Source organism: Xyrauchen texanus, chromosome 47 (genome assembly GCF_025860055.1).
Source record: "Xyrauchen texanus isolate HMW12.3.18 chromosome 47, RBS_HiC_50CHRs, whole genome shotgun sequence".
Taxonomy (NCBI): domain Eukaryota; kingdom Metazoa; phylum Chordata; class Actinopteri; order Cypriniformes; family Catostomidae; genus Xyrauchen; species Xyrauchen texanus.
In genome coordinates this window covers 15,886,969-15,911,935 of record NC_068322.1, presented here as the reverse complement: position 1 = coordinate 15,911,935, position 24,967 = coordinate 15,886,969, and the positions used below count along the sequence as shown (strand labels likewise).

Sequence of the window (24,967 nt, the reverse complement as noted above, 5' to 3'; positions counted from 1 at the left end):
TTACCCATACCTGCACAAATGCCTGTCATCTTCCTCATCACTAGCTCCTTTATTAAATAAGCTGATGATTATATAAGATGACACCAGATGTGATATACCAAGACATGATTTTAAACAACAGGCATTTTGTGACAATTGTCTTGTTGCGTGGATGGTCCATGTATCAAGTAATTGCAACCTGCATTTGTAATATCAGTAATACATTTGTCACATACTCGCATCTGCGTACTTGCGTTAATTGCTTTTGGCCTTACAAAGTCTTCAGATGTCTGCATAACATACGCCCTGGCAACCACCTACAACAACATTGTTGTGCCAACTTTGACACCGGCAAGGACAAACAAAATAAGTGTTTCTGGCTTTACAAAAGTCTTAAAGGTGAAGTGTGCAATTTCTGTGCTACTAGTGGCACCAAACGGTATTACAAAATTAAAATATGTTTTCAAACAACCTTTGGCAACACCCTTTAGACTTATCATGGCCTTTCGCACTCTCTGATTCCCTATGAACAAATAAGCAATACTAAATACAAGTTGATTTAAACGTTTAATAAATGTTTTGATAATGACTGGGAGGCTCAGTTTTTATACTTTTGGGGGAGGTAAACTCACGAACGGCTTACTTATAGTTGCCAATGGACAATAAACTGTCAAAGTAATGCATTTTGACATAAAAATACGCCCTGGCATGACTATATTTGTGGAGCTCTGTTGCTAAAACACCCTGGCACACTTGTAAGTGCTTGATGTAATCCTCTTCCTGTCTCTGCTCCTTCAAACAGAATGATGGACCGGTCCCTCCCTCTTTCTCCCTGGTCCTTTTGTGTTTCCTCGGTTCGTTTTCATTATCTTCTGTTAGTGAAATAATGGCGGAAGGATGAGAGAATCTGAGAGAGGAGGCATGCACGTTTGAGAGCAGAGAGTGGGAGAGGTGTTTTGTTTGCAGCGGCCTACTTTTGTACTGCAAAAAGCTTGTAGCAGGGTACAGTAATGTTTCTCTAGCAACAAGCAAGTCTCTCGGTCCTCAAAGTAGAGCGGTGACTTGTTTGACACCATTCTCACTCGCTGAGTCTCTTTCTTACACCCACTCATGCAATCTTTCAACATCACCCGTGAATATTAGGGATGTGTAAAACTGCATATTTTGTACAATGATCAGTTAGGGGGGTTTCTGAACACTAGTCATCTATTCAGTCTTAATGAAGCCCTGTGTTATTAGGCTAGTTTGTTATGATCATGTCATGTTTGTTCAGACAAGTTGCTTTGCAATGCATGGAAGCAAGATGCTGTCAATTCAATATAGTTGCTGTAAATGAATCCATAGTCTACTTAACTAAAAGCTTTCATTAAACAAAACCATCACATTCCTCGCACAAAAGGCCTACAGGTTATGCATAGTAACGGGAACATTGCTCAAGTGGTGCTTTGATGGCTGTAGTGATGGCGCTTTAAATGGGATGCCTTTTAGATGCACCTATTTTCAGTGTTTTACTGTGCTGGGAGCCAACAGTTACCGTTTGACTAAAACTTACTAAATCGTAGCACACTTTAGCTTTATAAAACCCTCTTTTAAATGTTGCTTCTCTTAAAGCCATAGTCTGCGCCACTAAACTGAATTGCAATATTTTCAATTGAAAAACGTAAATATTTTTATAGTTCCATAGAGCCACATGGATATTTTTTCTTAGACGTGCAATGCTACGTGCAAATACCATGTGCTACGTCTTATTCCATTTGATAGTGCTAATTCTAAGTGCAATTTTCGTGCCAGTGCCAAGCGCAAGTGGACATGGGTGGGAGTGTTTGTGCTATCTCTGGGTGAATGTGCGCAAACTGTGGGTGTATTGTAAGGTAATTAATTTTCGTAATAAGCAATTTGCTGTTTTCCTGAGTAATGGGTCATTGCGCCAAGACGTTTCAAAAGCAGGTCTGTTTTCAGAGCAAAGACTAAATTTAGTTCCTACATTTGCAATTTGGAGATTCCACCAGCAGGTGGTAATAAATTAAATGTTTATGAAATTTGTGTTAAGCTATCTATAGGTCATGGTTTATTAAAAAAAAATATTATTACAGTTTATATTTACAACCAGTAGAAATGTGTGCAAATACAGTTACTGTTAATAATGGCCATGATTTGTGTTATTATATAAATGATCAATAATGATTAAACTTCTATAATTTAATGGAGCGTACATCCAAATCCTGACGAGAATTGCATTTTCTATGCTTATAAAAGGAGCGTGTCACTGTCAGAAATATTTAAATTCTTCTAATTCATTGCCTACTGTCTATTTACACTACAATTTTTTTTGTGAGTGTGCTGGGAATGGACTGTATAATAGGATGCAGATGCTGCAATAACCGGAGAAGAACCAATTTAAATTGCACCTGACCCAGCATTGCACGCGACCCAGCATTGCACGCAAGATTTTGCCAAACCCACTCGTGCCTAGACTTAGTGCATGCTTTCATGAAAATACCTAAACTTCATGGCCATGCCCACATGAATTTTGGCATAGTGCTGTGCTTGGCGTTAGCACTCTTTTTAAAAGTCCCACGATGTTTGAATTTGAGGAAACCAACCTATAAATGGCTGACTTATAGTTGTTTTGGCTGGGATTGGAGCAAGTTTTTTTAACATTGAAAAACTCTTAAGCTTTAATTCATAAAAATTGAAGCTAAAAAAACTAAGTGACTATCTGTCCATGACTGATTTTTCTTGTCTCTTTTGTACAGGTGATGCAAGTCGTGAATGCAGATGCCATTGTGGTTAAGTTGAACTCTGCAGAGTATAAGACCATCCACCTGTCCAGCATCAGGCCCCCAAGGCTCGAAGGCGAGGTACGAGTTAATGTTCATCTGTTCTTGGATATCCTCATCAGAAAGGCCATTATCAAATCCTCTGGGTGCTGGCTGTCAGATACACTGTTTGAAAAATGCTGTTTTGAAGGTTTTCTCTCCCTTCTCTGTGTCTTTCAATCTCTGATCTCAGCACAGTAGATTTTCTGGACAGCAGGGGGAGATAGAGAGATATATCCCTAACACCCCCCTCTCCTCTCGATCTGACACCATTGCTGCACTGCAGCCAAAAGCCCTATAGATCTGCTCTCATAATGAGCACACGCTTTCACTGATTCTCTCTTTCTCATCTATTAATGTCATACACATCCACTCCATCCAATGCTATTCTCTAATACTCACTTTTGGATCTGCATAAATTAGCAAATGTACACACATGCATCAGTTTCTGGGGCTGCATATGCGTGAATATTGTCATAGCTGGCAAAATGCACGGGACATGCAGAAGTGTGCATGTCCATTCTGATTCGAGCACATTAAGACATTAATGAGAGCTGATGTGTAATGACTGCTATTTCTGTGAGATGTGTGGTTTAATGTCATTATAATAAAGACCCCTTGCTGACCCCTAACCTCCTTTAATAACAGACATGTTGATTCAGCACGTTAGAAAATGTGCTTTTGTTAACGCCGATTTTGCAAATTAGATGTGTATTTTATTAAGGAGGGTGTTAAATTATTGAGCTCTTCTGTTGCATGAACATTTCTGCAGGGACATGCTTTAATATTCTTATAATATCAGATGTTGGAGTGTTTGATTTATAATTAAGATTGTGAATATTTTTAAAGGAGATGTTTCAGAGAGACACTGTTATGCACATGTAAATGCAGTGCTGGAATGTGTAGCTGTGCTTCTGTATCTATGGATACGGTGCTGCGATGAGCATTCTGATTAGAGCATGTTTCTAGCCTGACAGCTCCTATTGTTTCTCATCTGTTATTTAAGCCGATCAGAGATTATTACAAAGCAATAGATATTATAAATGTATTTAGATCTCATATGAATGGCTGGAAAAATGGCAAAAAAATCTCTTAAGGATGATTCATGTCTTTTTCAAATTTTAAACTAAAAAGTAACATGATTCAAATGACATGTTCTTTATCAGAATTCAAGGCAAACTGGTGCATTACTTTGTCATGAAAGTTCTATTCATTATAGAAAACATTGTTTGCAAGAAACGTTTTTTTTTTACTAGTTTTTTTCAAGATAAACCTGGAAGCTTTGGAGTGTTGCAGAATGTTTTTTCAGCTTAGTGCCCATGTCAGTGTTATTTCCCTTAATTTTTTTTAAATATATTTTGTTAAGAACAGATAGACTATGACGAAGGACGAAACTAGCTGTGATCTTGAAGGGAAATGATTCACCTTTGGAGCTGGTTGGTTTAGTTTATGCCTTTTAGGCCTGAGTAGTGTTAGGGATTTTAAAATTGGTGCACAACAGACATGTTCCCTTAAATTAAGCAGCTTGTTGAAGAGATGTGTGCTAACATTTTTTTCAAGCAATCTGTCCTAGGATTTTCGCCTGCCGATATAATAGGCTAAAAACAAATCCCTTAGACTTGCAGTGAGGGAAAGACCTGAGCCATATACAGGGGTCAGAATATTATAGTCTTGTGGTTAGCTCTTTACTTGGGCCAGTAGGCAACCACCTAGCAATGCACAAAAAAGCACCCTGAATGCCTTAGCAACCACAGCAATGTGGCAGCAAGTTTTGCATGAACAAGCACCAAGAACATCATCTTATTAAAATATACAAAAATCTAGTTTTTATTATGGTTTCTCAGGCTCTTTGTACTACAGAAGGTAAATCAGAGCTTGGTTCTGAGCTTGTGTATCAAGCAGCGTGACTTAGTTATCATAATACCATGGTGACTGTCCTGCAGCACATGACAGCATGCATCTCAAAAATCTTCATGCCAAGTTTATTTTACTGCTCAAAGATTTCTGTGTGGCACATCTTCCATGAAGAGTAACATTGTAGGAAACACAAGTGTAAGTATTGACATTTTGGAAGAACATGTATTCACTTTTGAAGCGTGCCCTTCTGTACCCTTTTCTGCCTGTATCTTTTGTAGTGTATCTCTGCACCAAAACTTCTTGCAGTTTGTGTTCCCTGCTCGAATGCACTCTGACTAGGGTGAAAGAGAGTGACAGAGAGAGTGCATAGTGCCTCTATTTAAGCTAAGTTTTCCCTGTTACCTAGAGGTCATGCTGCCCTTAAATATAAGGTCTCAATAATAATGCTGGCATGATAAATCTGAACTCTGACCCTGTTCTCCTGTACCATCTTGAGTAAAGGTGAAGTGGAAGAAACTCAAACATTGTACAGTGCGGAAAGTATTCACAGCGCTTCACTTTTTCCACATTTTATGTTACAGCCTTATTACAAAATGTATTAAATTAATTATTTTCCTCATTCTACAAACTATACCCCATAATGACAACGTGAAAGAAGTTTGTTTGAAATCTTTGCAAATGTATTAAAAATAAAAAACGAAAAACATCACATGTACATAAGTTTTCACAGCCTTTGCTCAATACTTTGTTGAAGCACCTTTGGCACCAATTACAGCCTCAAGTCTTTTTGTGTATGATGCTACAAGCTTGGCACCTATTTTTGGGCAGTTTCTCCCTTTCTTCTTTGCAGGACCTCTCAAGCTCCATTAGGTTGGATGGGGAGCATCTGTGCACAGCCATTTTCAGATCTCTCCAGAGATGTTCAATCGGGTTCAAGTCTGGGCTCTGGCTGGGCCACTCAAGGACATTCACAGAATTGTCCCGTAGCCACTCCTTTGTTATCTTGCCTGTGTGCTTAGGGTCGTTGTCCTGTTGGAAGATGAACCTTCGCCCCAGTCTGAGCTCGAGTGCTCTTGAGCAGGTTTTCATCAAGGATGTCTGTCATTGCTGCATTCATCTTTCCATTGATCCTGACTAGTCTCCCAGTTCCTGCCGCTAAAAAACATCACCACTGCATGATGCTGCCACCACCATGCTTCACTGTAGGGATGGTATTGGCCAGGTGATGAGCGGTGCCTGGTTTCCTCCAGACATGATGCACACCATTCATGCCAAAGAGTTCAATCTTTTGATTCTTATGGTCAGAGTCCTTCAGGTGCCTTTTGGCAAAATGCAGGCAGGCTGTCATGTGCTTTTTACTGAGGAGTGGCTTCCGTCTGGCCACTCTACCTCACAGGCTTGATTGGTGGAGTGCTGCAGAGATGGTTGTTCTTCTGGAAGGTTCTCCTCTCTCCACAGAGAAATGCTGGAGCTCTGTCAATCCATTGGGTTCTTGGTCACCTCCCTGACTAAGGTCCTTCTCCCCTGATCACTCCGTTTGGCCGGGCGGCCAGCTCTAGGAAGAGTCCTGGTGGTTCCAAATTTCCGTTTATGGATGGAGGCCACTGTGCTCATTGGGACCTTCAATGCTGCTGAATTTCTTCTGTACCCTTCCCCAGATCTGATACAGTCCTGTCTCGGAGGTCTACAGACAATTCCTTGGACTTCATGGCTTGGTTTGTGCTCTGATATGCACTGTTAACTGTGGGACCATATATAGACAGGTGTGTGCCTTTCCAAATCATGTCCAATCAACTGAATTTACCACAGGTGGACTCCAATCAAGTTGTAGAAACCTCTCAAAGTTGATCAGTGGAAACAGAATGCACCTGAGCTCAATTTTGAGTGTCATGCAAAGGCTGTGAATACGTGTACATGTGATTTTAAAATTTGTATGTTTTTTTTTTATAAATTTGCAAAGATTTCAAACAAACTTCTTTCACATTGTCATTATGGGGTATTGTTTGTAGAATTTTTAGGAAAATAATGAATTTAATCCATTTTGGAATAAGGCTGTAATATAACAAAATGTGGAAAAAGTGAAGCGCTGTGAATACTTTCCGGATGCACTGTATATGTGCCAAATAATTCAACTTTATAAATGGCATCTCTCCTTTCTTAGATTTAAGGGGCCTGATGGAGATAAGGTTACATCTATTTCTTGTGCATTCTATGAAGGGATCAATAATGTGGTGTTTTAAATTAATAAATGTTAATTTCTAAAGATGTTAATGTGGTGGTGTTTTATGCGCTCCATTTAACATAATGATCCTCAGCAAATGTGTCAATAGTAGTTCAAGAACTGATTCTTGGAAATCAAAGTGGGGTGTTAACTTGTTTCTTCCTAATCTGATGCTACATTAACCTTGACACAGTGTTACATAACTAACAAGATTGATGTTAATCTTTTCATCAAACTAATCAATTCTGCCTTGCATAGCCCAGTAGTTCAGCACACAGCAACTTTTGACTTAGCATTGTAATGAATTTAAACTGTGGACATTCAAACAACAGCTGTAAAGTGGTTTCAAAGCAGCTGCAAACATTTTTCCAATTACTCTTTTGATTGTTTAGTAAAATAGCTCTTGGTAATGGCATGCTGTTTGTGTGCGTGCACATTGTGAGCTTTCTCTGTCATTCACACGCATTGACAAAATGAACAAAGTTTCTGGCTTTACAGTGTTTCTCTATTCGGCCAAGTGGTTCTATTACCACACATACATGGTTCTAATTGTGCTTATTTTGTGCATAAATCTGTGCATTTCTTCCTTCCACCATATCCCAACCAAGTGATTAATAACAAAGTTCCTACTATGAAGTACATTTTCTGTTTAGTAATTTGACAAAGCAAAACCGCTACAGAGACAACAGTTGATAGGCTTCCACATGACTCTTGTCAGCTTTGAACCCTAAAGAGTGGGGCAACAACATTGCCCACGTTGCACTTTTGTTAAGCATTGCAATATGGCACATTGCTGCTGACATTTTGAAGTGGCAGCCAATAGCAACCGAGCAATTTGCATGTATGCAAAGTCTGTCTTTGCAACGACGGGTCCAACATAACACCATGGTAATTTTTTTTTCTCACACATTTTACTCTTTAATGGTGTACAAAGCATCAGTCAATTTTAAAACTGTCAAACTTTATGGAGAGATATTGAATCATTTCTTTATATACGTTATGCTTGCTTTATTTACTCATCCAGAGATCACATTAACATAAGAGACCGTAAACAAGTATTTTAATTATTTTCTGCAATTGCCAGGACCTTTTCTCATCTTCAAATACAAGTTTAAAATGTTTACTCTGCACACCTCTGGCTTTCTTGCTTGGCAAACTCGTAGATTTGTCCCTCCATAGCGCTATCTGCAGTGCTTGTCATGTGGAGGTCAAAGCTGCAATTTTACGTTGGCCTTAAGTGATGCGTTTATGCACTGGCATGAGTCGTGGAAGCCCATTTTACAGTCAGTTGTAGCATATTTGATGTTGAAGACCCTGTGAAATCAAAATGAAAATTTTGCTGCGTTTAGTATATAACTATTAGCTTTAAGGTCATCTATATGCTAGTGTACATCTAAACGTTGACAATTCATTTTCAGAAGATATAAGCATTTAAAATCTGCTGTCTTTATGACGAGAACGTCCCCACGCCCTCAATCTTATCAGCGTGTCTGGCTCGGTTCTAACTGGCACTGCTCATGACTTCACAGGTTACTTCGAAGGGTGCGCAATCCATGCTGTAGTGTCATTCCAAACAGATTTTCCAATAAGACTCACTTAAACATTTTGTTTCAAATAAAAGCTCTAACAGTGGTGGGTAATTTTCTTTGAAGGGAAAAGGGCATAGTGATGATTCTTGCTGCTTTATATAGAAGTTTTATGTATATGTTCAATGCAGCCATTTAACTGAGGTTTCTTGGGATGTACAGTTAGAGTGAGTGTTCTTTATTCTTAGTTTAGTGTTTCGTGATTTAAAACAGGGATACGTTTAAATGTTTTACTCGCTTGTTTATCATTCATATGCATTGAGGTGCACAACGGCTCGAGCGTCATTGTTAGCAAATACCGGTGGGTCCGGTGGGTCTGCAGCGAAACTGGCCGAATGGGTGATAAGCTAAAATGAGCTGCCGCGTTATGCAGAACGGACCACAAAACTGCACTGCAATATGCAGAAAAGGACAGCAAACCACCACCACCACCACCAACACAGCCCCACTCAACTTTTGGGTCAGTTGAATTGCTATGCAAAATCCTGGGCCGATTTCTCAGTCCAGCCCTGCCCACCCCAACATCGTTTCAGTAGGAAGTACATCAAGTGGCTAAAAATATTTTTTTTTCAGACAATTCAGGGGGACATTTAAATTCTTCTATCCCAACTTAATATGTCTAGACAACTATAAGTATGCCATTCAACATTAATACCCCCGAAAAGGTTAAGCACTATCAAAACATTGCTCTGTTTTAGCAGCCGAACCAGCTGGACATGGCAACATTGGCTCAACCAATGGTGTAAGGGACTATCTGTTTGAGGGATCTTTTGTAGAAGAGGTGAGGAGTGTGCAAGAAACCTGTTTTGGAAACCTAAAAAAATATTATAGCATATGGAGATTCTTGTGGTGCAGAAATTACATCCTTTAAGATGTGTGGGATTTTGCATTTCACAGTGGGTGGGACTACAGAGAAATGGAAACCCGTTGATTTGTAAAACTTCTTGCCTTTTGTCAGATTAACATGAAAGAGAGAACTTTTATCGCTTGTTGTGTTATCACATTGTGTCTTGTGTGGACACAGTTGTACAGTTATGTCATCTTTCTCACCATGTTTCTTTCTGTCGTCTTCTGATTCTTTATAAGCACCCTCTCTCCCTCAGTTCAATGCAGGGCGTGAAACTGTTGTCCCCTCACTGTATTATACAAACACTTCAACTCAAAGAGACAAACCTGACCTCAGGCCAGCCTCGGGGTGTGTGTGTGTGTGTGTGTGTGTGTGTGTGTGTGTGTGTGTGTGTGTGTGTGTTTCTCTACTGTTTCCTCTCTTGCTGTGAGGACTTCGGGGGTATTCAGGGCCAGATGTGTTGACCAACACAAACAAACTCTGACAGCTGCTGCCCAGCGTGTGTGTGTCTCTCTCTCTCTCTTTTGCATAATACTTGGACCTTTCTTTTCTTTCCTTTGGCTGCTTAACTGCTTTATCGTTATTGATGGCCTGGTAGATCTATGATGTAACTTCACTTGCCAAGTCTAATTTCTTTCCCTCATTCATTTCCCCTGTTTCGAATTGCCGGATGGAGGCTTATTTTTTTGCGCCATGGCAAGCTATTTCCAGCTGCGTGGTGGTGTCAGCCGTTTTATAGGCTCTCGTGAGGATGTGGATGGGGAGGAGTTATGTCAGAGCAGCTCAATGAGTCATCCACACTCCTACTGTATGTGTGTGTGAGTGAGAGGGACTGCAGGGGAAATGTTGACATCTGGGTTTAAAGCTGAAATAGCTTTATAAAATGTATCAGTCATTGAAAGAATCTTCCGTGTCACATGCCACACGTTGTGTTTGAAAGTATGTTTGTGCTCGAAGGGTAATTGTAATTCGTCTAATGATAGATTGTGTCTTTTCATATTGTGTATGCTGAAGGCATGTGTGTCCTGTGGCCTCTGTCTGGGGTCACTGTGTGGTTCCATGGCTCATCTCACACTTGATTGGTCAGGCTGTCTTGTAGAGGGCTCTGCTTTGCCTCGGGATCAGTTCACTGTTGGAATTCTCACAAACATTCTTCCGATCAGATGTCGTCAATGACACTGAGGTTGTAAACCACAATTTATTTAAAAAGGAATGTTGTGGGTTCAATTTGTGGTGTGGTGTCATTTATCACTGAAAGTTTTAACATCCCTCAGTTTTTAAAAACAAGCAAAAAACACTTTTATAGCACTTACAAAGGAAGTGTATGGGGTGAGACATTGTACTGGGATAAATGTTAAAATAGTGGTTTGAATTTATAGTACCGTGTTAACATGGTGCTAGTGTGATTTTTAAAATGGCTTTCTATCCAATCAACTGCTTTCTTGACTATATAAAGCCAGTAAGAGTGCTGGGTAGATTACTTCTGAAAAAGCAATTCAGTATTGATTTTAAAATTTACACAATTTATATTATCAGTTACATAATGTTTTAGATTAAATTTATAACTGATTCATTTTGGATTACTTTTAGATTACTGATTGCATATTTTGATACACAACTATTTGTATATAAATTGATTTGGTACCATCTAGCACCCCTTTCATTAAACACTAGTAAACATAAATTCAAACTATTTGCCAGTTCCTGAGTAAAGCAAAGGTGTTGAACATACACCGTATGGTCCGCGTAATGGCCAAAATCCTCAGATGTTTTCTTGTCATGCTGGGGGGGCGGTCTCTGCTAAAGTGGACCAATCACAGCTGTTGTCTGTGTCAACGTGACATGGTTTCATTTTTGAGGAGGTGCACTTCAGGCTACGCCGTAGGCTACTCTGTAACCACTGAAGCTACACGTAGCCTACGTCATAGGTTTGACGCAGAAGTTTAAATAAGCCTTTGGTAGACAATGAGCATATGTTTCTATTTTTAATTTTAAGAGAATTGTTATGAAATTAGGGTTTGGATATCATATATATTTTTTATCCATCTTTGAAAACGATAATGAGAATATCTCTAGAAATAATATAGAGATGAAGGATTTGTATTATTAATGAGAAGGTGTGGCCTTAACCTATGAGAGGTGCTTTTACTGCTATCCTGAAACATGGTGCAAAAGTGCAAATTACATGTGACTGGCACCTCTGAAATGTTACGGACCTCTCTTAAAATTTAGGTGCAGAATCAGTAGTTACTAGTTATTGTCGATGGCTGATTGGAAATGCAATAGAGTGTAATCCTGTAACCCAGTAGTAAATAATCCTATAAAACACAATATAAAATGTAATTTAATCCAATTACAAGTGCTCAGATGTTGGAATCTTTCCAGCACTGTAAGCAGCTTTTGCATATGTGAATGGATACTTTTTTAAAGAACAATCCAACTACAGAAATTATAGTGGTAATTCATAATCAGGTGTTCATCCTAGATCTGTTATCCCAATGCTAAAACAGTTTTTTCTCCTTTTCTTTTTTTTCTTTTAAAAGACAAATTTACAGCTACAATGAGCACATTTGTACTGAATAAATGAGCCCTACCTTTGGTCCTCCTGTTTTTTTTTTTTTATCTTGATAATGATACCATTTCTAAAATGAGAATATGACATATCTTGAAGAAAGATTGCTGCCACCTGGTGAACAAAATATAAATGCGTGCTTTCATGTTATGCATTGTGAGTGTGTTATTGCCTCAAACACATTTTAGCATTGTGGCTGATTTATTGGTTTTATTTGACAAAAAAAAGTAGCCTTCCCATTCTTTTTCAATGGTAAGATAAAGAGAAATAAAATAAAGAGAAGCCATTTATAATTTTTTTCCAAGGTCACTCTGATGCTGCGGAGTTGAAATTGCTTGTAGTTACTCCCTGGACTGATGCTGCATAATGTCATGATACTCCATTCTGGCTGTCGTGCAATACTTGTGCACTCTTTTGAGAGGCTGAAAGGTTCTAATTTTTGGGTGAACGATTCCTTTTAACCAGTCTTTGAGGATGTGATTGGTTGTTCCCCTGATGGAGGAGCTCCCATGAGTGCTGGACCCTCAGGCCTAGCGGTGGCGAGAACTCTTTAGTCTCTCTCTGTTTTAGAGTCACATCCAACCCTTGAGCTATTTATCACCTGCAGATAATGAGACTGGCTAATGAGAAAAAGAGAGAGAGACTGGAATGAAAATGTGAGTGGTGCATATGTATGAGACAAAGACATCTTTTCCCGTAAGAGAGAGAGCATTTCGAAAAGACAGATTAAAGTTCAGTAGCTGAGTTAGGACTGGGCATACTCACTAAATAAGTGACACTCTGCTCTTTAAAGAATACGACACCCACTTAAGGGGAAAACAAATAAACCCTCAAATTGAAAATTCTGTTATCATTTTATTTACTTTATCATTTAGCTTGACAGCCCCAGTCCCCATTATGGAAAAAGAGCAGTTTGGACATTCTGCATTGTTTCTAAATCTTTAATCATCAAATGGGTTTGAGTATGTCTAAATGATAACCAGAGATTGGTTGTTTTCATAATTCCAATTTTAAATGTAACTCGATTCATTTCCATTTTATTCATTATTTTTCATGTTATATTCATACATTTTTGTTTGATGTTCAAAATGACAAAGCATGTTAGACATTAGCCCAATATTTTAACATTTAGAAAAAGGTGTCAAACCCATAAAAGAGAGAAGTTATGATGTTGTGAATTATTTTAGCGTTTTAGACAGTTTAGGTTTTAATATTATGTGTAACATGTAGGAAGCGGCATTAGGGCTGTCAATTGATTACAATTTTTAATTGAATTAATTACATGGTGTCCAGATGAATTAATCGCATATACAAATATTTGCTGAGAAAGCCCCTCATGTAACAATTCAATATATGATGATATAATTATTCATAGTTATCTTTTAAATATTTAAAAATGAGCAAAAAAGTCTAACCTTTGAAGAAAAACAATTAAAATAGAGGAGATATCTAATTATTAAATACATATTTTCCTCCAAAAATCATTGGCCATAATTATTGGCACCCTTTTATTCAATATTTATTCAATATAACCTCTGTTTGCCAAAATCTCAGCTCTGAATCTTCTCTTATAATGCCTGGCAAGGGATCTGAGACTATTCCTCCATACAGAATCTCTCCAGATCCTTCAAATTCAGAGGACCATGTTGGTTGCCTCCTCTAGTTCACCCCACAGGTTTTCTATGGAGTTCAGGTCAGGGAACTGGGATGGCCATGGCAGAACCTTGATTTTGTGGTCCGTGAACCATTTTTGTGTTGATTCTGCTGTTTGTTTTGGACCATTGTCCTGCTGGAAGATCCAACCACGTCCCATTGTAAGCTTTCTGGCAGAGGCAGCCAAGTTTAGATTTTCTATCTGTTGGTATTTGATGGAGTCTGTGATGCCATGTATCCAAACAAGATGCCCAGGACCTCTGCCAGACAGCCCCACAACATTAAGGATCCAGCACCACATTTAACCGTGGGTACTTTATCATCTCTGTGTGCGCCAAACCCATGTCTGGTGTTTGCTGCCAAAAAGCTTCTTTTACTTTTTTTTTTTTTTTTTTTTTTTTTGTCATCTGACTATAAAACCCAGTTGCATTTGAAGTTCCAGTAGTGTCTGGTAAACTGAAGATGCTTGAGTTTGTTGTTGGATGAGAGCAGAGGCTTTTTTTTTTTTTTTTTAAACCCTCCCAAACAACTTGTGGTGATATAGGTGATGTGTGATATTTTTTTATTTTTTTTTTTTTTATGAGACTTTCTGACCGCAAGACCCAACAAATTTCTGCAATTCTCCAGCTGTGATCCTTGGAGAATTTTTGGTCACTTGAACCATCCTCCTCACTGTGCATGGAGACAATATAGACACAAGTCCTTTTCCAGGCCAATTCTTAACATCTCCAGTTGATTGGAATATGTTAATTATTGCCCTGATGGTGGAAATGGGTATTTTCCTTGTCACCCAGTTGCACAAAAAAATTAAAAATATGAATGGGAATATGCTTCAGATATATTTAACTCACAATCATTTCTAGGGGTGCCAGTAATTGTGGTCAACGTGTTTTGGTGAAAAAAAAATTATTTAATGAGATATTTCCCCTCTTTCAATTGTTTTTTTTTTCTTCAATTAAAGGTTAGATGTTTTTTTTTTTTTTTTTAAATGAAAGATCAAAAGGATAAACGATGCAGTCTTCTTTGCTCATATTTGCCAAGGGTGCCAATATTTTTGGCCACAACTGTGTGTGTGTGTGTATATATACACTCACCTAAAGGATTATTAGGAACACCTGTTCAATTTCTCATTAATGCAATTATCTAATCAACCAATCACATGGCAGTTGCTTCAATGCATTTAGGGGTGTGGTCCTGGTCAAACAATCTCCTGAACTCCAAACTGAATGTCAGAATGGGAAAGAAAGGTGATTTAAGCAATTTGAGCGTGGCATGGTTGTTGGTGCCAGACGGGCCGGTTTGAGTATTTCACAATCTGCTCAGTTACTGGGATTTTCACACAACTATTTCTAGGGTTTACAAAGAATGGTGTGAAAAGGGAAAAACATCCAGTATGCGGCAGTCCTGTGGGCGAAAATGCCTTTTTGATGCTAGAGGTCAGAGGAGAATGGGCCGACTGATTCAAGCTGATAGAAGAGCAACTTTGCCTGAAATAACCACTCGTTACAACCGAGGTATGCAGCAAAGCATTTGTGAAGCCACAACACGCACAACCTTGAGGCAGATGGGCTACAACAGCAGAAGACCCCACCGGGTACCACTCATCTCCACTACAAATAGGAAAAAGAGGCTACAATTTGCAAGAGCTCACCAAAATTGGACAGTTGAAGACTGGAAAAATGTTGCCTGGTCTGAGTCTCGATTTCTGTTGAGACATTCAGATGGTAGAGTCAGAATTTGGCATAAACAGAATGAGAACATGGATCCATCATGCCTTGTTACCACTGTGCAGGCTGGTGGTGGTGGTGTAATGGTGTGGGGGATGTTTTCTTGGCACACTTTAGGCCCCTTAGTGGCAATTGGGCATCGCTTAAATGCCACGGCCTACCTGAGCATTGTTTCTGACCATGTCCATCCCTTTATGGCCACCATGTACCCATCCTCTGATGGCTACTTCCAGCAGGATAATGCACCATGTCACAAAGCTCGAATCATTTCAGATTGGTTTCTTGAACATGACAATGAGTCACCAGATCTCAACCCAATAGAGCATCTTTGGGATGTGGTGGAATGGGAGCTTCGTGCCCTGGATGTGCATCCCACAAATCTCCATCAACTGCTAGATGCTATCCTATCAATATGGGCCAACATTTCTAAAGAATGCTTTCTGCACCTTGTTGAATCAATGCCACGTAGAATTAAGGCAGTTCTGAAGGCGAAAGGGGGTCAAACACAGTATTAGTATGGTGTTCCTAATAATCCTTTAGGTGAGTGTATATATATATGTATATATGTTTTTTTTTTTTTAACTAATTTTGTTGAGAATAAAACTGACAATGACCATTTTCTTTTTCGGTAGATCGGTCCCTGTAAGTGAAAAGTACATTTTGTCCATGTTCTTTGATGTAGCAACCGATGATTGCTTTGCTTATTGTATCAGACTGCTGGGTGTACAGGTCTTATGTCCAGTTAACCTTTGTGGGATGAAGCTGTTCTTGCGTTCATTACATGCAGCCAAACTGTCATTTTTTTTTATGAGCCAGTTACAGGCAAACATCGACATGTCAGCCGGATATGGAAATCCTCTTTTCTCCTTGCATGGTTCAGTCACCAGCCTGCCATGTCTTCTCAGAGCATGCTTGATTTGTCCAATACAATGACAAGTACTTTCTATCTCGACAAATGACACAGAGCTTTGTTTCGTCTGCTGATTTTGCTGTTCAACACTGTTGCAAGTGTCCAGCAGACATAATGGAATGAAAATATTGAATTTGTTCATTGTTTAAGACTCACAGGGACATTTGTTTCTTGATTCTGGTGACACGGCAGCTTGAACACTGTAGCTGCACTTCTATGTTAACCCATCTCATGGGTCAATTATCGTACGGTTTCAGACTGCTCTGGTGCATAACGAAAGTACACATAACTACATGTAAATGTACTTCAAAGTAATTCAGTAATCTATTTACAAAACTTTTTATTATAATGTGTTGCACTACTTTTGATAAAGTAATTGGATTACACCAAACACAGTTTAAAAATCAGTAAATCAGGGCAGTGCCTAAATGGTCAACTTCACATTGGGCTTTGTTTAATTTAATAAATTGTACTCTGCGAGCAATGCAATGCAAGTCGGTACTTAAAGCTAGCTCATTAGGACCGCTGGTCAACCCCTGCAAAAAACACATTATAAATGGAAACTAATCTGATAATTCCATGCAATAAACCTTAATGGACTGCTTTAATTGACACTCTTAGTTTAATATTGGCAGTGGTATATGTAATCTCAATTATTTATTCAATTAATTGTGAAGCCCTAGATCACTATTTAATTTCTGAAGGTCTGTACGCTCTGTTACATGTGTGTTGCAACTAGCAAAACATTTTCTTCACATACGGTGGCACAGCATTTGTTTCCCTGAATACACACACACACACACACTCTAATGTAAGACTGCATGGCCTTCCTCCATTTTTATTTTTTGCTGGGGGGGTGCTGTGGATATTTATAGGCAGACTGAAAGTGGGTTGTCCTCTCTTTCACCGTCAGGGGTTTCAATTTGTATTGTATTCCATCGGCACAGTTCTTTTGCCGTCCTGAAAGCCCCTCCATCAGAAGAGGACATTCAGTGCATTTAATGGAACGTTTCAGTGCAGTGGTCTGATTCTTAGAAGTTTGAGGTCTATATGATTTTATTATTTTCCAAATATCAGAGCATGTGGGCATAGCTAATGTGGGTTTAAGTGAGTTATTTTCAGCACAGATAAATGCTGGTATTAAAGCTTGAGGATTTCAAAACGCTTCATGATCTATGTTTTTTCAGTCAATATGTTTGCTGTGTTTTGAAGATCAAGTTCATAGGGTTAACAATCCGATCTCCAAATTCTCCCACAAGCAACCTCTCACCCTGATTTCTGTTTTTAGTCTCTGTTGTTTAGTTCTGGTTTTGCTTGTTTTCCCTCAAGCATTGCATCTCTGTGCGTCAGTGCTTGGAATGAACCAAATCCAGTGTATTGGTTGTCACGATACCAACATTTCCATAGTTGATTCCAATAACAGTGAAATTTTGCCAATTTCTATACTAATATTCTATCTAAAATGTTCCATTTTATTTTAAAAATGTAATATTAATATTGACATATTAAATTAAAACAATGGCATGTAGCCTTTTAAATATTTCTCAAAATAATAAAGTCTTTACAAGTAATTAATGAAGTAAACAGTCAATAATAAAGAACAAAAAAGCTGTGTTTTTTTTTTTTTTCTTTTTCATTTCAATATTGTTTGTTTTAATTTTATCGATTTAATAGACTGTCTATTAGGCTGCATTTACAGTGGACGGCTAATGCACAAGTTTCATATTTCTTTTACTAGGGATGCACTGATACCACTTTCTCTAATTATTCTGATTTTGGAAATCTCAGTATCGGCCGATCCGATACAAGTCCTTTATTTCTTTTTTGCATATCACTTTAGAATATCTTTATATTGTGGAACTAATTGGGTGTGATCTTTAATATGTAAAGAAACCCAAACCTCTAACTACACATTATTTCAATATAAATATATAGCTTAACTTTGTTAACTAGGAAACTGGATCATGTTGATTAATGCATCAAAATTAGCATTAATTCCAGAATAAGTCATTGGTAGAAAAGAAGCCCGTTTCTTTTACAACTTTTTCTTCAACTTGTTTCTGGACTTTAAAGGAATCAGATCTCTTTTTTTTTTTTTTTTTTTGTTCAATTTAGTTTTAAGATATCAGCTCTTTTTTCATATCACACAGTTTTGTAACCCATTCAACTACACGCTTGGGCGTGTCGTCAAAGCAGTGCCATTCACTAACCTGCTAGCGCTGCGCATGCATTGTATAGATTTACTTATTAAACACAGCCTTTTGCGATTCACAGAGATATCGCATGTCTTATGGTTTTGAATAAATTGCACGAGTCATGGACTAATTAAATTGTGTTTTTATGGTTCTTTTATGTCATTTTTGGAGCTTGGCTGTAATGAACATGACTAACAGTATTCGGATTTGGATCGGGCTCGTTGGACCAATACCCGATCGGTCTTAAAACATCAGTATCGGAGCCGATAATGATCCAAGTATCAGATCGGTGCATCCATAATTTTTACGCTTAATATATTTTTGTGCTAACTGCGTGTTTACATTAATGACATTACATTAATGACAAAATGCAATCCAAGATGGATTGCATTTTGACCGAGAAGTGTAATGGACGCTTCACAAATCAAACATCACCACAAGCACTTTTTACACGCATGTTAGGAGTGTTTGCAGTTTGTATACAAGCAGCGGCTTTTCTGTCAGACAATGCTCAGCTGGATAGTACTAAAAAAAAACTGGTATTGTTACTTTTTTCCAAACATTAGCATTGACTTTGTGGGAAGTGTCGGTACTTTTGACATCCCTACCCAGAGTCTTTAATCTGTGATTTCAATAGCTGGTAGAGCAACATCACCTGATTCTTCTCAACGTTCCCTCCCAGAACACAACAAATGACATCATATTTCTTTCTATTTTAGGAGTGCTTCTGAATGTGCTGTTGTATATTAATTCATACTGCCTTTGCCCCAGCTGCAGTATGGGATGTTGGAATATTGAGCATACTTTGTGAGCTGTTTGTGCCCTTTCTCTGGGAAAACTGAAAAAAACAAACAAAAAAGAAAACAATCTTTCTTCTGAAACATGTAAATGATGTTCTATTTCTAGATTAGTAATGCAGTGTTATCTCCTGGAGCTTGTGGAGTCTCACGGCTGACACGCCAAGAGATCGTGACAATGAGACGTGTCCTCAACAGATCCTTATGCACTACTGTGGCTTTATAGGGAAAAGGAGGGATATGAGATTTTAAAACAATGGAAAAATTTGAGCGGAATTTAAGTGATGAGGATGAAAGTAATGTGAGGATTTGGCTGCATCTCAATTCCCGTAAAATACTGAATTTGAGTAAGAAGTAACTTCTCAATTGTCAGTGATGTGTGTTTTGTGTACAGGTGTGTAGTTTAAATGTAATCCTGGGCATACGGTGTCCGCCATGTTGACAATGTCTCTCGACATTTCAAAAATTGTTCATGTCCTTTCAAGTCAGCAGTTAAACTGTATGTTGATAAATGAGTAAAATGTATAAGTGAGCAAGTACTTTCTTGGTAGCTATTGCACTTGGACTTAAAAAAAAAAAATATATATATATATATATATATAGCAGACTGGAGTTCTGTCACCGTTTCAGTTTAAGAAAGCCTAATTAGGCGGGTATTGTTTGCCTGCTGTATCGTGAATACTGGATATTCAGATATCCTAGTCATTTGACATACTACTTTTTGTATGCTGATTAGCAGGGAAGAATGTATATTTAAAAGCGGCGTTGTGCATGTTTGGGAAGAAAGTATATTTTTCAATTATTATGTGCTATTGATATCTCTTCATCTTCTATTCCTATTCTCTTTCCAGGAGAAGAACAAGGACAAAGACAAGCGTTTCCGACCTCTCTACGACATTCCTTACATGTTTGAGGCACGGGAATTTTTGAGAAATAAGCTCATCGGGAAGAAGGTGAGAGAGAAAATAATTTTTATAATTCTTTGGCTGTGTTATTTAATTATGAAAGTCTTTTTCTTTCTGTTTTTTTTATTTTTTTTTATTTTTAATAAAACAAATTCCCCTTCTGTTAACTGCTTATGAAAGGAAAGTTGATTTTCTTTCTCTGGGTTTTCTGTGTTCTTTGGAGTTGCTGAGCACGTTGACCACACAGACCTTGAACACATAGAAGCCACAAAGGACATTTTTTTTTTCAGTGATAAACACAAAGAATGGCAAAGCACGGGGCTTTGACATGCGAATATGTGTACACACAAATATGTGCATGCACACAAACACATTAAATGATTAACTAAAACAGACTAGAAATGCAGGAAAAAGAAACAAATGCCATCCACAACCCATTTTACTGCAATGATGTGATGTATTTCCGAGTGAAAGAATATTCAATGAATAAAATTTAGGGTGGGAATTGATATTTATCTATGGGGAATTGATTGGATTGGAAAAGGAGGTTTCTATATGACATAGGGTTGAAAAAATGAAGAGGGCTTGGTGACAGCGTTTCAGAGGGGAAGAAAGTTATTACTTTAAGATTACAAAGAAACCTTTTTTTTTTCTTTACCAAATAATTTTTCAAAATATAATGTTAATAAATGGGGCCAATTTAGATTTTGTGTTGAATTATTGTAAGTGTAAAGTGTTTACATCTGTCTCTTATAATGAGCAAAAATCCTCCCATCATAAAGCAGTTTTTCAAAGACCAGCAGGGTATAAACTGGTGTGGGAAGTTCTGAAAATTCTTCTAGTCATGTTGGGGCTCATTAAAGCATAATGCTGTCAATTGTACAGCTGTGGTTTGTTGTGTATTGAAGATCTTTCTCACCCAAACCTTTCATTGTTTATGTGCAGAATAATGGAAAACCCAGTTCGCAAGGGCTATTTGATTTACCACCATGGAAATCTGACAGCACATTTCCTCACTCAGTCGTTTTCTCATATATATATATATGAAAGCCACATGGATTACTACTGCAGATTTATGTTATCCTTGTATCTATACAAAACTCCTTGAAACTGATATTTTATTGCTGCTGCTTTTTTACAGAGGCCTGGTTCACTGACCTGGAATCATTTTAATATTTTGACACTAGAGATTGGAAACGGAAGAGTTTAATCTCAGATCAGTTTCTTGTGGGGCATTTCCTGTATGCACTGCAGGAGTAGTCAGAATAGTTTGATTTATACAATGCTCTGCATGGTACGATGCCTGTTTGCATATTAATCCAAATAGTGTTGAAACCTTTGGATTTATTCAGCTCAAAAAGATACGAGTGAAGTATTTGGCATGTAATTATCTTAAGGATTCACTTTTGACTCAAGTTTCACCGAAGTACTTTGACTCACTTAAATTGTATAGAGTAAAGCATTCTCAGAGTCAAAGATAGCATCTTAACATTTCTATAAATAAAATCTGACTCCGGTTCAAACATATAGGGCTGAATACCACTATTTTAGCTGTCAGTCATATTGCTTATGATGTCTAGTTATCCGAAGCAGAGATGTCAAAACACCGCCCTATTCTGGATATGGGGAGGGGATTACCAGCTCATTTGCATTTAAAGACATGGTATAATAAATGATCTGTAGGGTATTTTGAGCTGAAATTTCACAGACACATTCTGGGGACACCAAAGATTGAAATTACATCTTGTGAAAAGGGACATAATAGGTGCCCTTTTAAAAATGAAAGATTGGTGTAGATCAGTGGATTGGATCAAATATAAAAGTTTATAAATAAGTTGGAATCCCTTATTGATTGACCTCTCTTCTGAAGATCGGGCCAGACTTTCCTCCCTCAACTGACTGTTTGCTTGTTATAACCCTTAGTTTCTTTTACATTTACCTAATTTTCATAAATTAAACCCAGCAACGATTTACAAGCTGTTTTCAGCTTCTTTTTGTTGTTGCTAGGACACAGTGTTGCATGAGGATGAGGCCTTGTACTGAGGCATGCCACATTTTAGTATCTCCCCTGCTGTCCTAGCAACAGCTGTGGATTAAAAAAAAAAAAATTATATGGTCCAACTGTTAAAAGACAAATAAAATCTGTGCAATTATTGAAGTTCATAACTCAAATATGTTCTATAACTCAATAATAAAGGACTGATTATTTTGTTGATATTGGTGGCGTGGCGGATCATTATAAATCTAATGGCTCATATCTGTCACATGATGACCGAAGGTAAGATTTTATGCAGAGATATTTATCAATGTGTTACTGGCATTTTAAGGCATAACTCACTCTCCACAGGCCATCTCTCAGCAGGTCATGGGGTAAGTAGTACATAACTCAGTTCCAGAGTATGTGCAGACATGTGGTTGAAAGCAGCAGGGTCTTGCTTGGACTTGACTTCATTTGCTGCCACTCATCCAGATGGATATTTTGAGGTTGAAGCCATCTTCCATAACTCTTGTATTAGGATGCAGTCTGTCTGGCATGGGTGTAGATGTCTTAAAGAGGCCCTCAAATGTGTTGCAGGTCAATTCTCCTACATCTCTGCATGTGTGTGATTATTAGGGATGCACCAATATCACTCTCTCTTCCGATTCCGATACCTGGGATCCATCAATCCAAGTCGGGTCGCGGGGTCAGCAGCTCCAGCAGGGGGCCCCTAACTTCCCTATCCCCAGCCACATTAACCTGCACTGACTGGGGGACCCCAAGGCGTTCCTAGGCCAGTGTGGAGATGTAATCTCTCCACCTATTCCTGGGTCTTCCGTGATGCCTACTCCCAGCTGGATGTGTCTGAAACACCTCCCTAGGGAGGTGCCCATAGGGCATCCTTACCAGATGCCCAAACACCTCAACTGACTCCTTTCGACGCAAAGGAGCAGTGGCTCTACTCCGAGCTCCTCATGGATGACTGAGCTCCTCACCCTATCTCTAAGGGAGAAGACTGCCACCCTTCTGAGTAAGCCCATTTCGGCCGCTTGTACTCACGACCTAGTTCTTTCGGTCATGACCCAGCCTTCATGACCATAGTTGAGGGAAGGAATGAAAATTGACCGGTAGATCGAGAGCTTTGCCTTATGGGTCAGCTCTCTTTTCATGACAACGGTGCGATAGAGCGAGTGCAATACCGCCCCCGCTGCCCCGATTCTCCGGCCAACCTCCCGCTCCATTGTCCCCTCACTCGTAAACAAGACCCAGAGGTACTTTGAACTCCTTCACTCGGGGCAATACCTCCGGGTAGGGAAGGAGTACGCACTCCATCGGTTTCCTGCTGAGAACCATGGACTCAGATTTAGAGGTGCTAATCCTCATCCCAGCCGCTTCACACTCGACTGCCAAGTGATCCAGTGAGAGCTGAAGGTTACGGACCGATGATGACATGAAGAATACATCATCTGCAAAAAGCAGTGATGTTCCCCAGCCCACAGAACCGCATACCTCCCCCACCCTGACTATGCCTCGATATCCTGTCCATGAATATCACAAACAGGATTGGTGACAAAAGGCAGCCCTGGTGGAGACCAACCCCCACATGGAACAAACTCTACTTTGCGCCGAGGACCCGGACACAGCTCTTGCTTGGGGCGATCCAATCACTGTACCCCCGTACTCCCGCAGCACCACCCACAGTTTCTCCCGGGGAACCCAGTCATACGCCTTCTCCAGATCCACAAAATACATGTAGAACGGATGGGCGTACTCCCAGGATCCTTGCGAGAGTAAAGATCTGATCCGACATTCCACAGCCATGATGGAACCCGCATTGTTCCTCTTCAATCCGAGGTTCGACAATCGGCCGAACCCTCCTCTCCAGCACCTTGGAGTAAACTATACCAGGGAGGCTGAGTGGATACCCCTGTAGTTGGCACACACACTCTGATCCCCCTCGATCAATCAATTGAGTATCTACATATGAAATGTTGTTTGTGTTTAGCGCTCTCATATTGCACGCTGCTCTGAGAGCTGAAATGGCCAGGAGCACATCAACAGCATGCGCGTGGTGTTTTTGTCAACAGAGCTGGCCATTCACTAATGTGCTACTAAACTACAGCATACTAAATATTTATTATATAAAAGCAGTCTTTTGCGACTCTTAAAGCCATCACAGGTTTTCAAGTGGCTTTGAATAAAATGCATGAGCCATATGGACTAGTTTAATGGTTCTTTTTGTCTTTTTACTTGACTGTGATGACCATGACTAACACAGAATATCGGATTTGGATCAAGCTCATCGGACCGATACCTGATCTGTTGAAAAACATTCGGATCGGTGCATCCCGATAATTTTTACTTAAAATTAATAAATTGTGTAACTATTCTCTTGATGTGCATTCTTCTGCCAATTTGGACGGCACACTGTACCAAAATACTCGGTCAGTGTATTCTTCACTGCTATTCATCGGCACTAAAAGAACCAACTCATAAGAGTAATTCATTTGGGAATCGGACTACACTGTTTATGCTGTATGTTTTTGATTCACTAAAAAGAACCATCTCTTTAGAAGGCCCTTTTGAGCAACCAGCTCATAGTTGGTTCATAATAATCAAAAACGTACTGCGTGTGCTGTGCAGTCTGATTCCCGTAAAAATACTAATGAGCCGTTTCTTTTTTTGTGTAATAACTGTTAGTGTTCTCTTGTAAAGAAGTCACTTGATATTTCAATGTTAATGAATGAATTAAATATGTTATGCATTAAAATATGCATTGTTAGGCTTGGTATCTGCTCTATTTTATGTAAAGAGTGAATGAAATATGTCACCTAATTTTGTGTTAAGTATTATATATTTGGAGCCGGAACCACTAAAAGGAGTCAGAACTGGAATAATTACATTTCTTAATCAAGATTCCC

General features: G+C 38.9%; 1 protein-coding gene across 1 annotated transcript in view; it reads left to right on the top strand.

The window, feature by feature from the left end:
- snd1 (staphylococcal nuclease and tudor domain containing 1) overlaps positions 1 to 24,967 on the top strand; it is a 220,790-nt gene that overhangs the window by 24,154 nt on the left and 171,669 nt on the right. The window contains exons 11-12 of the mRNA XM_052120467.1: positions 2,736 to 2,840; positions 20,015 to 20,116. Of these exons, the coding sequence (XP_051976427.1) occupies positions 2,736 to 2,840; positions 20,015 to 20,116 (207 nt within the window). The remainder of the gene's footprint in view (positions 1 to 2,735; positions 2,841 to 20,014; positions 20,117 to 24,967) is intronic.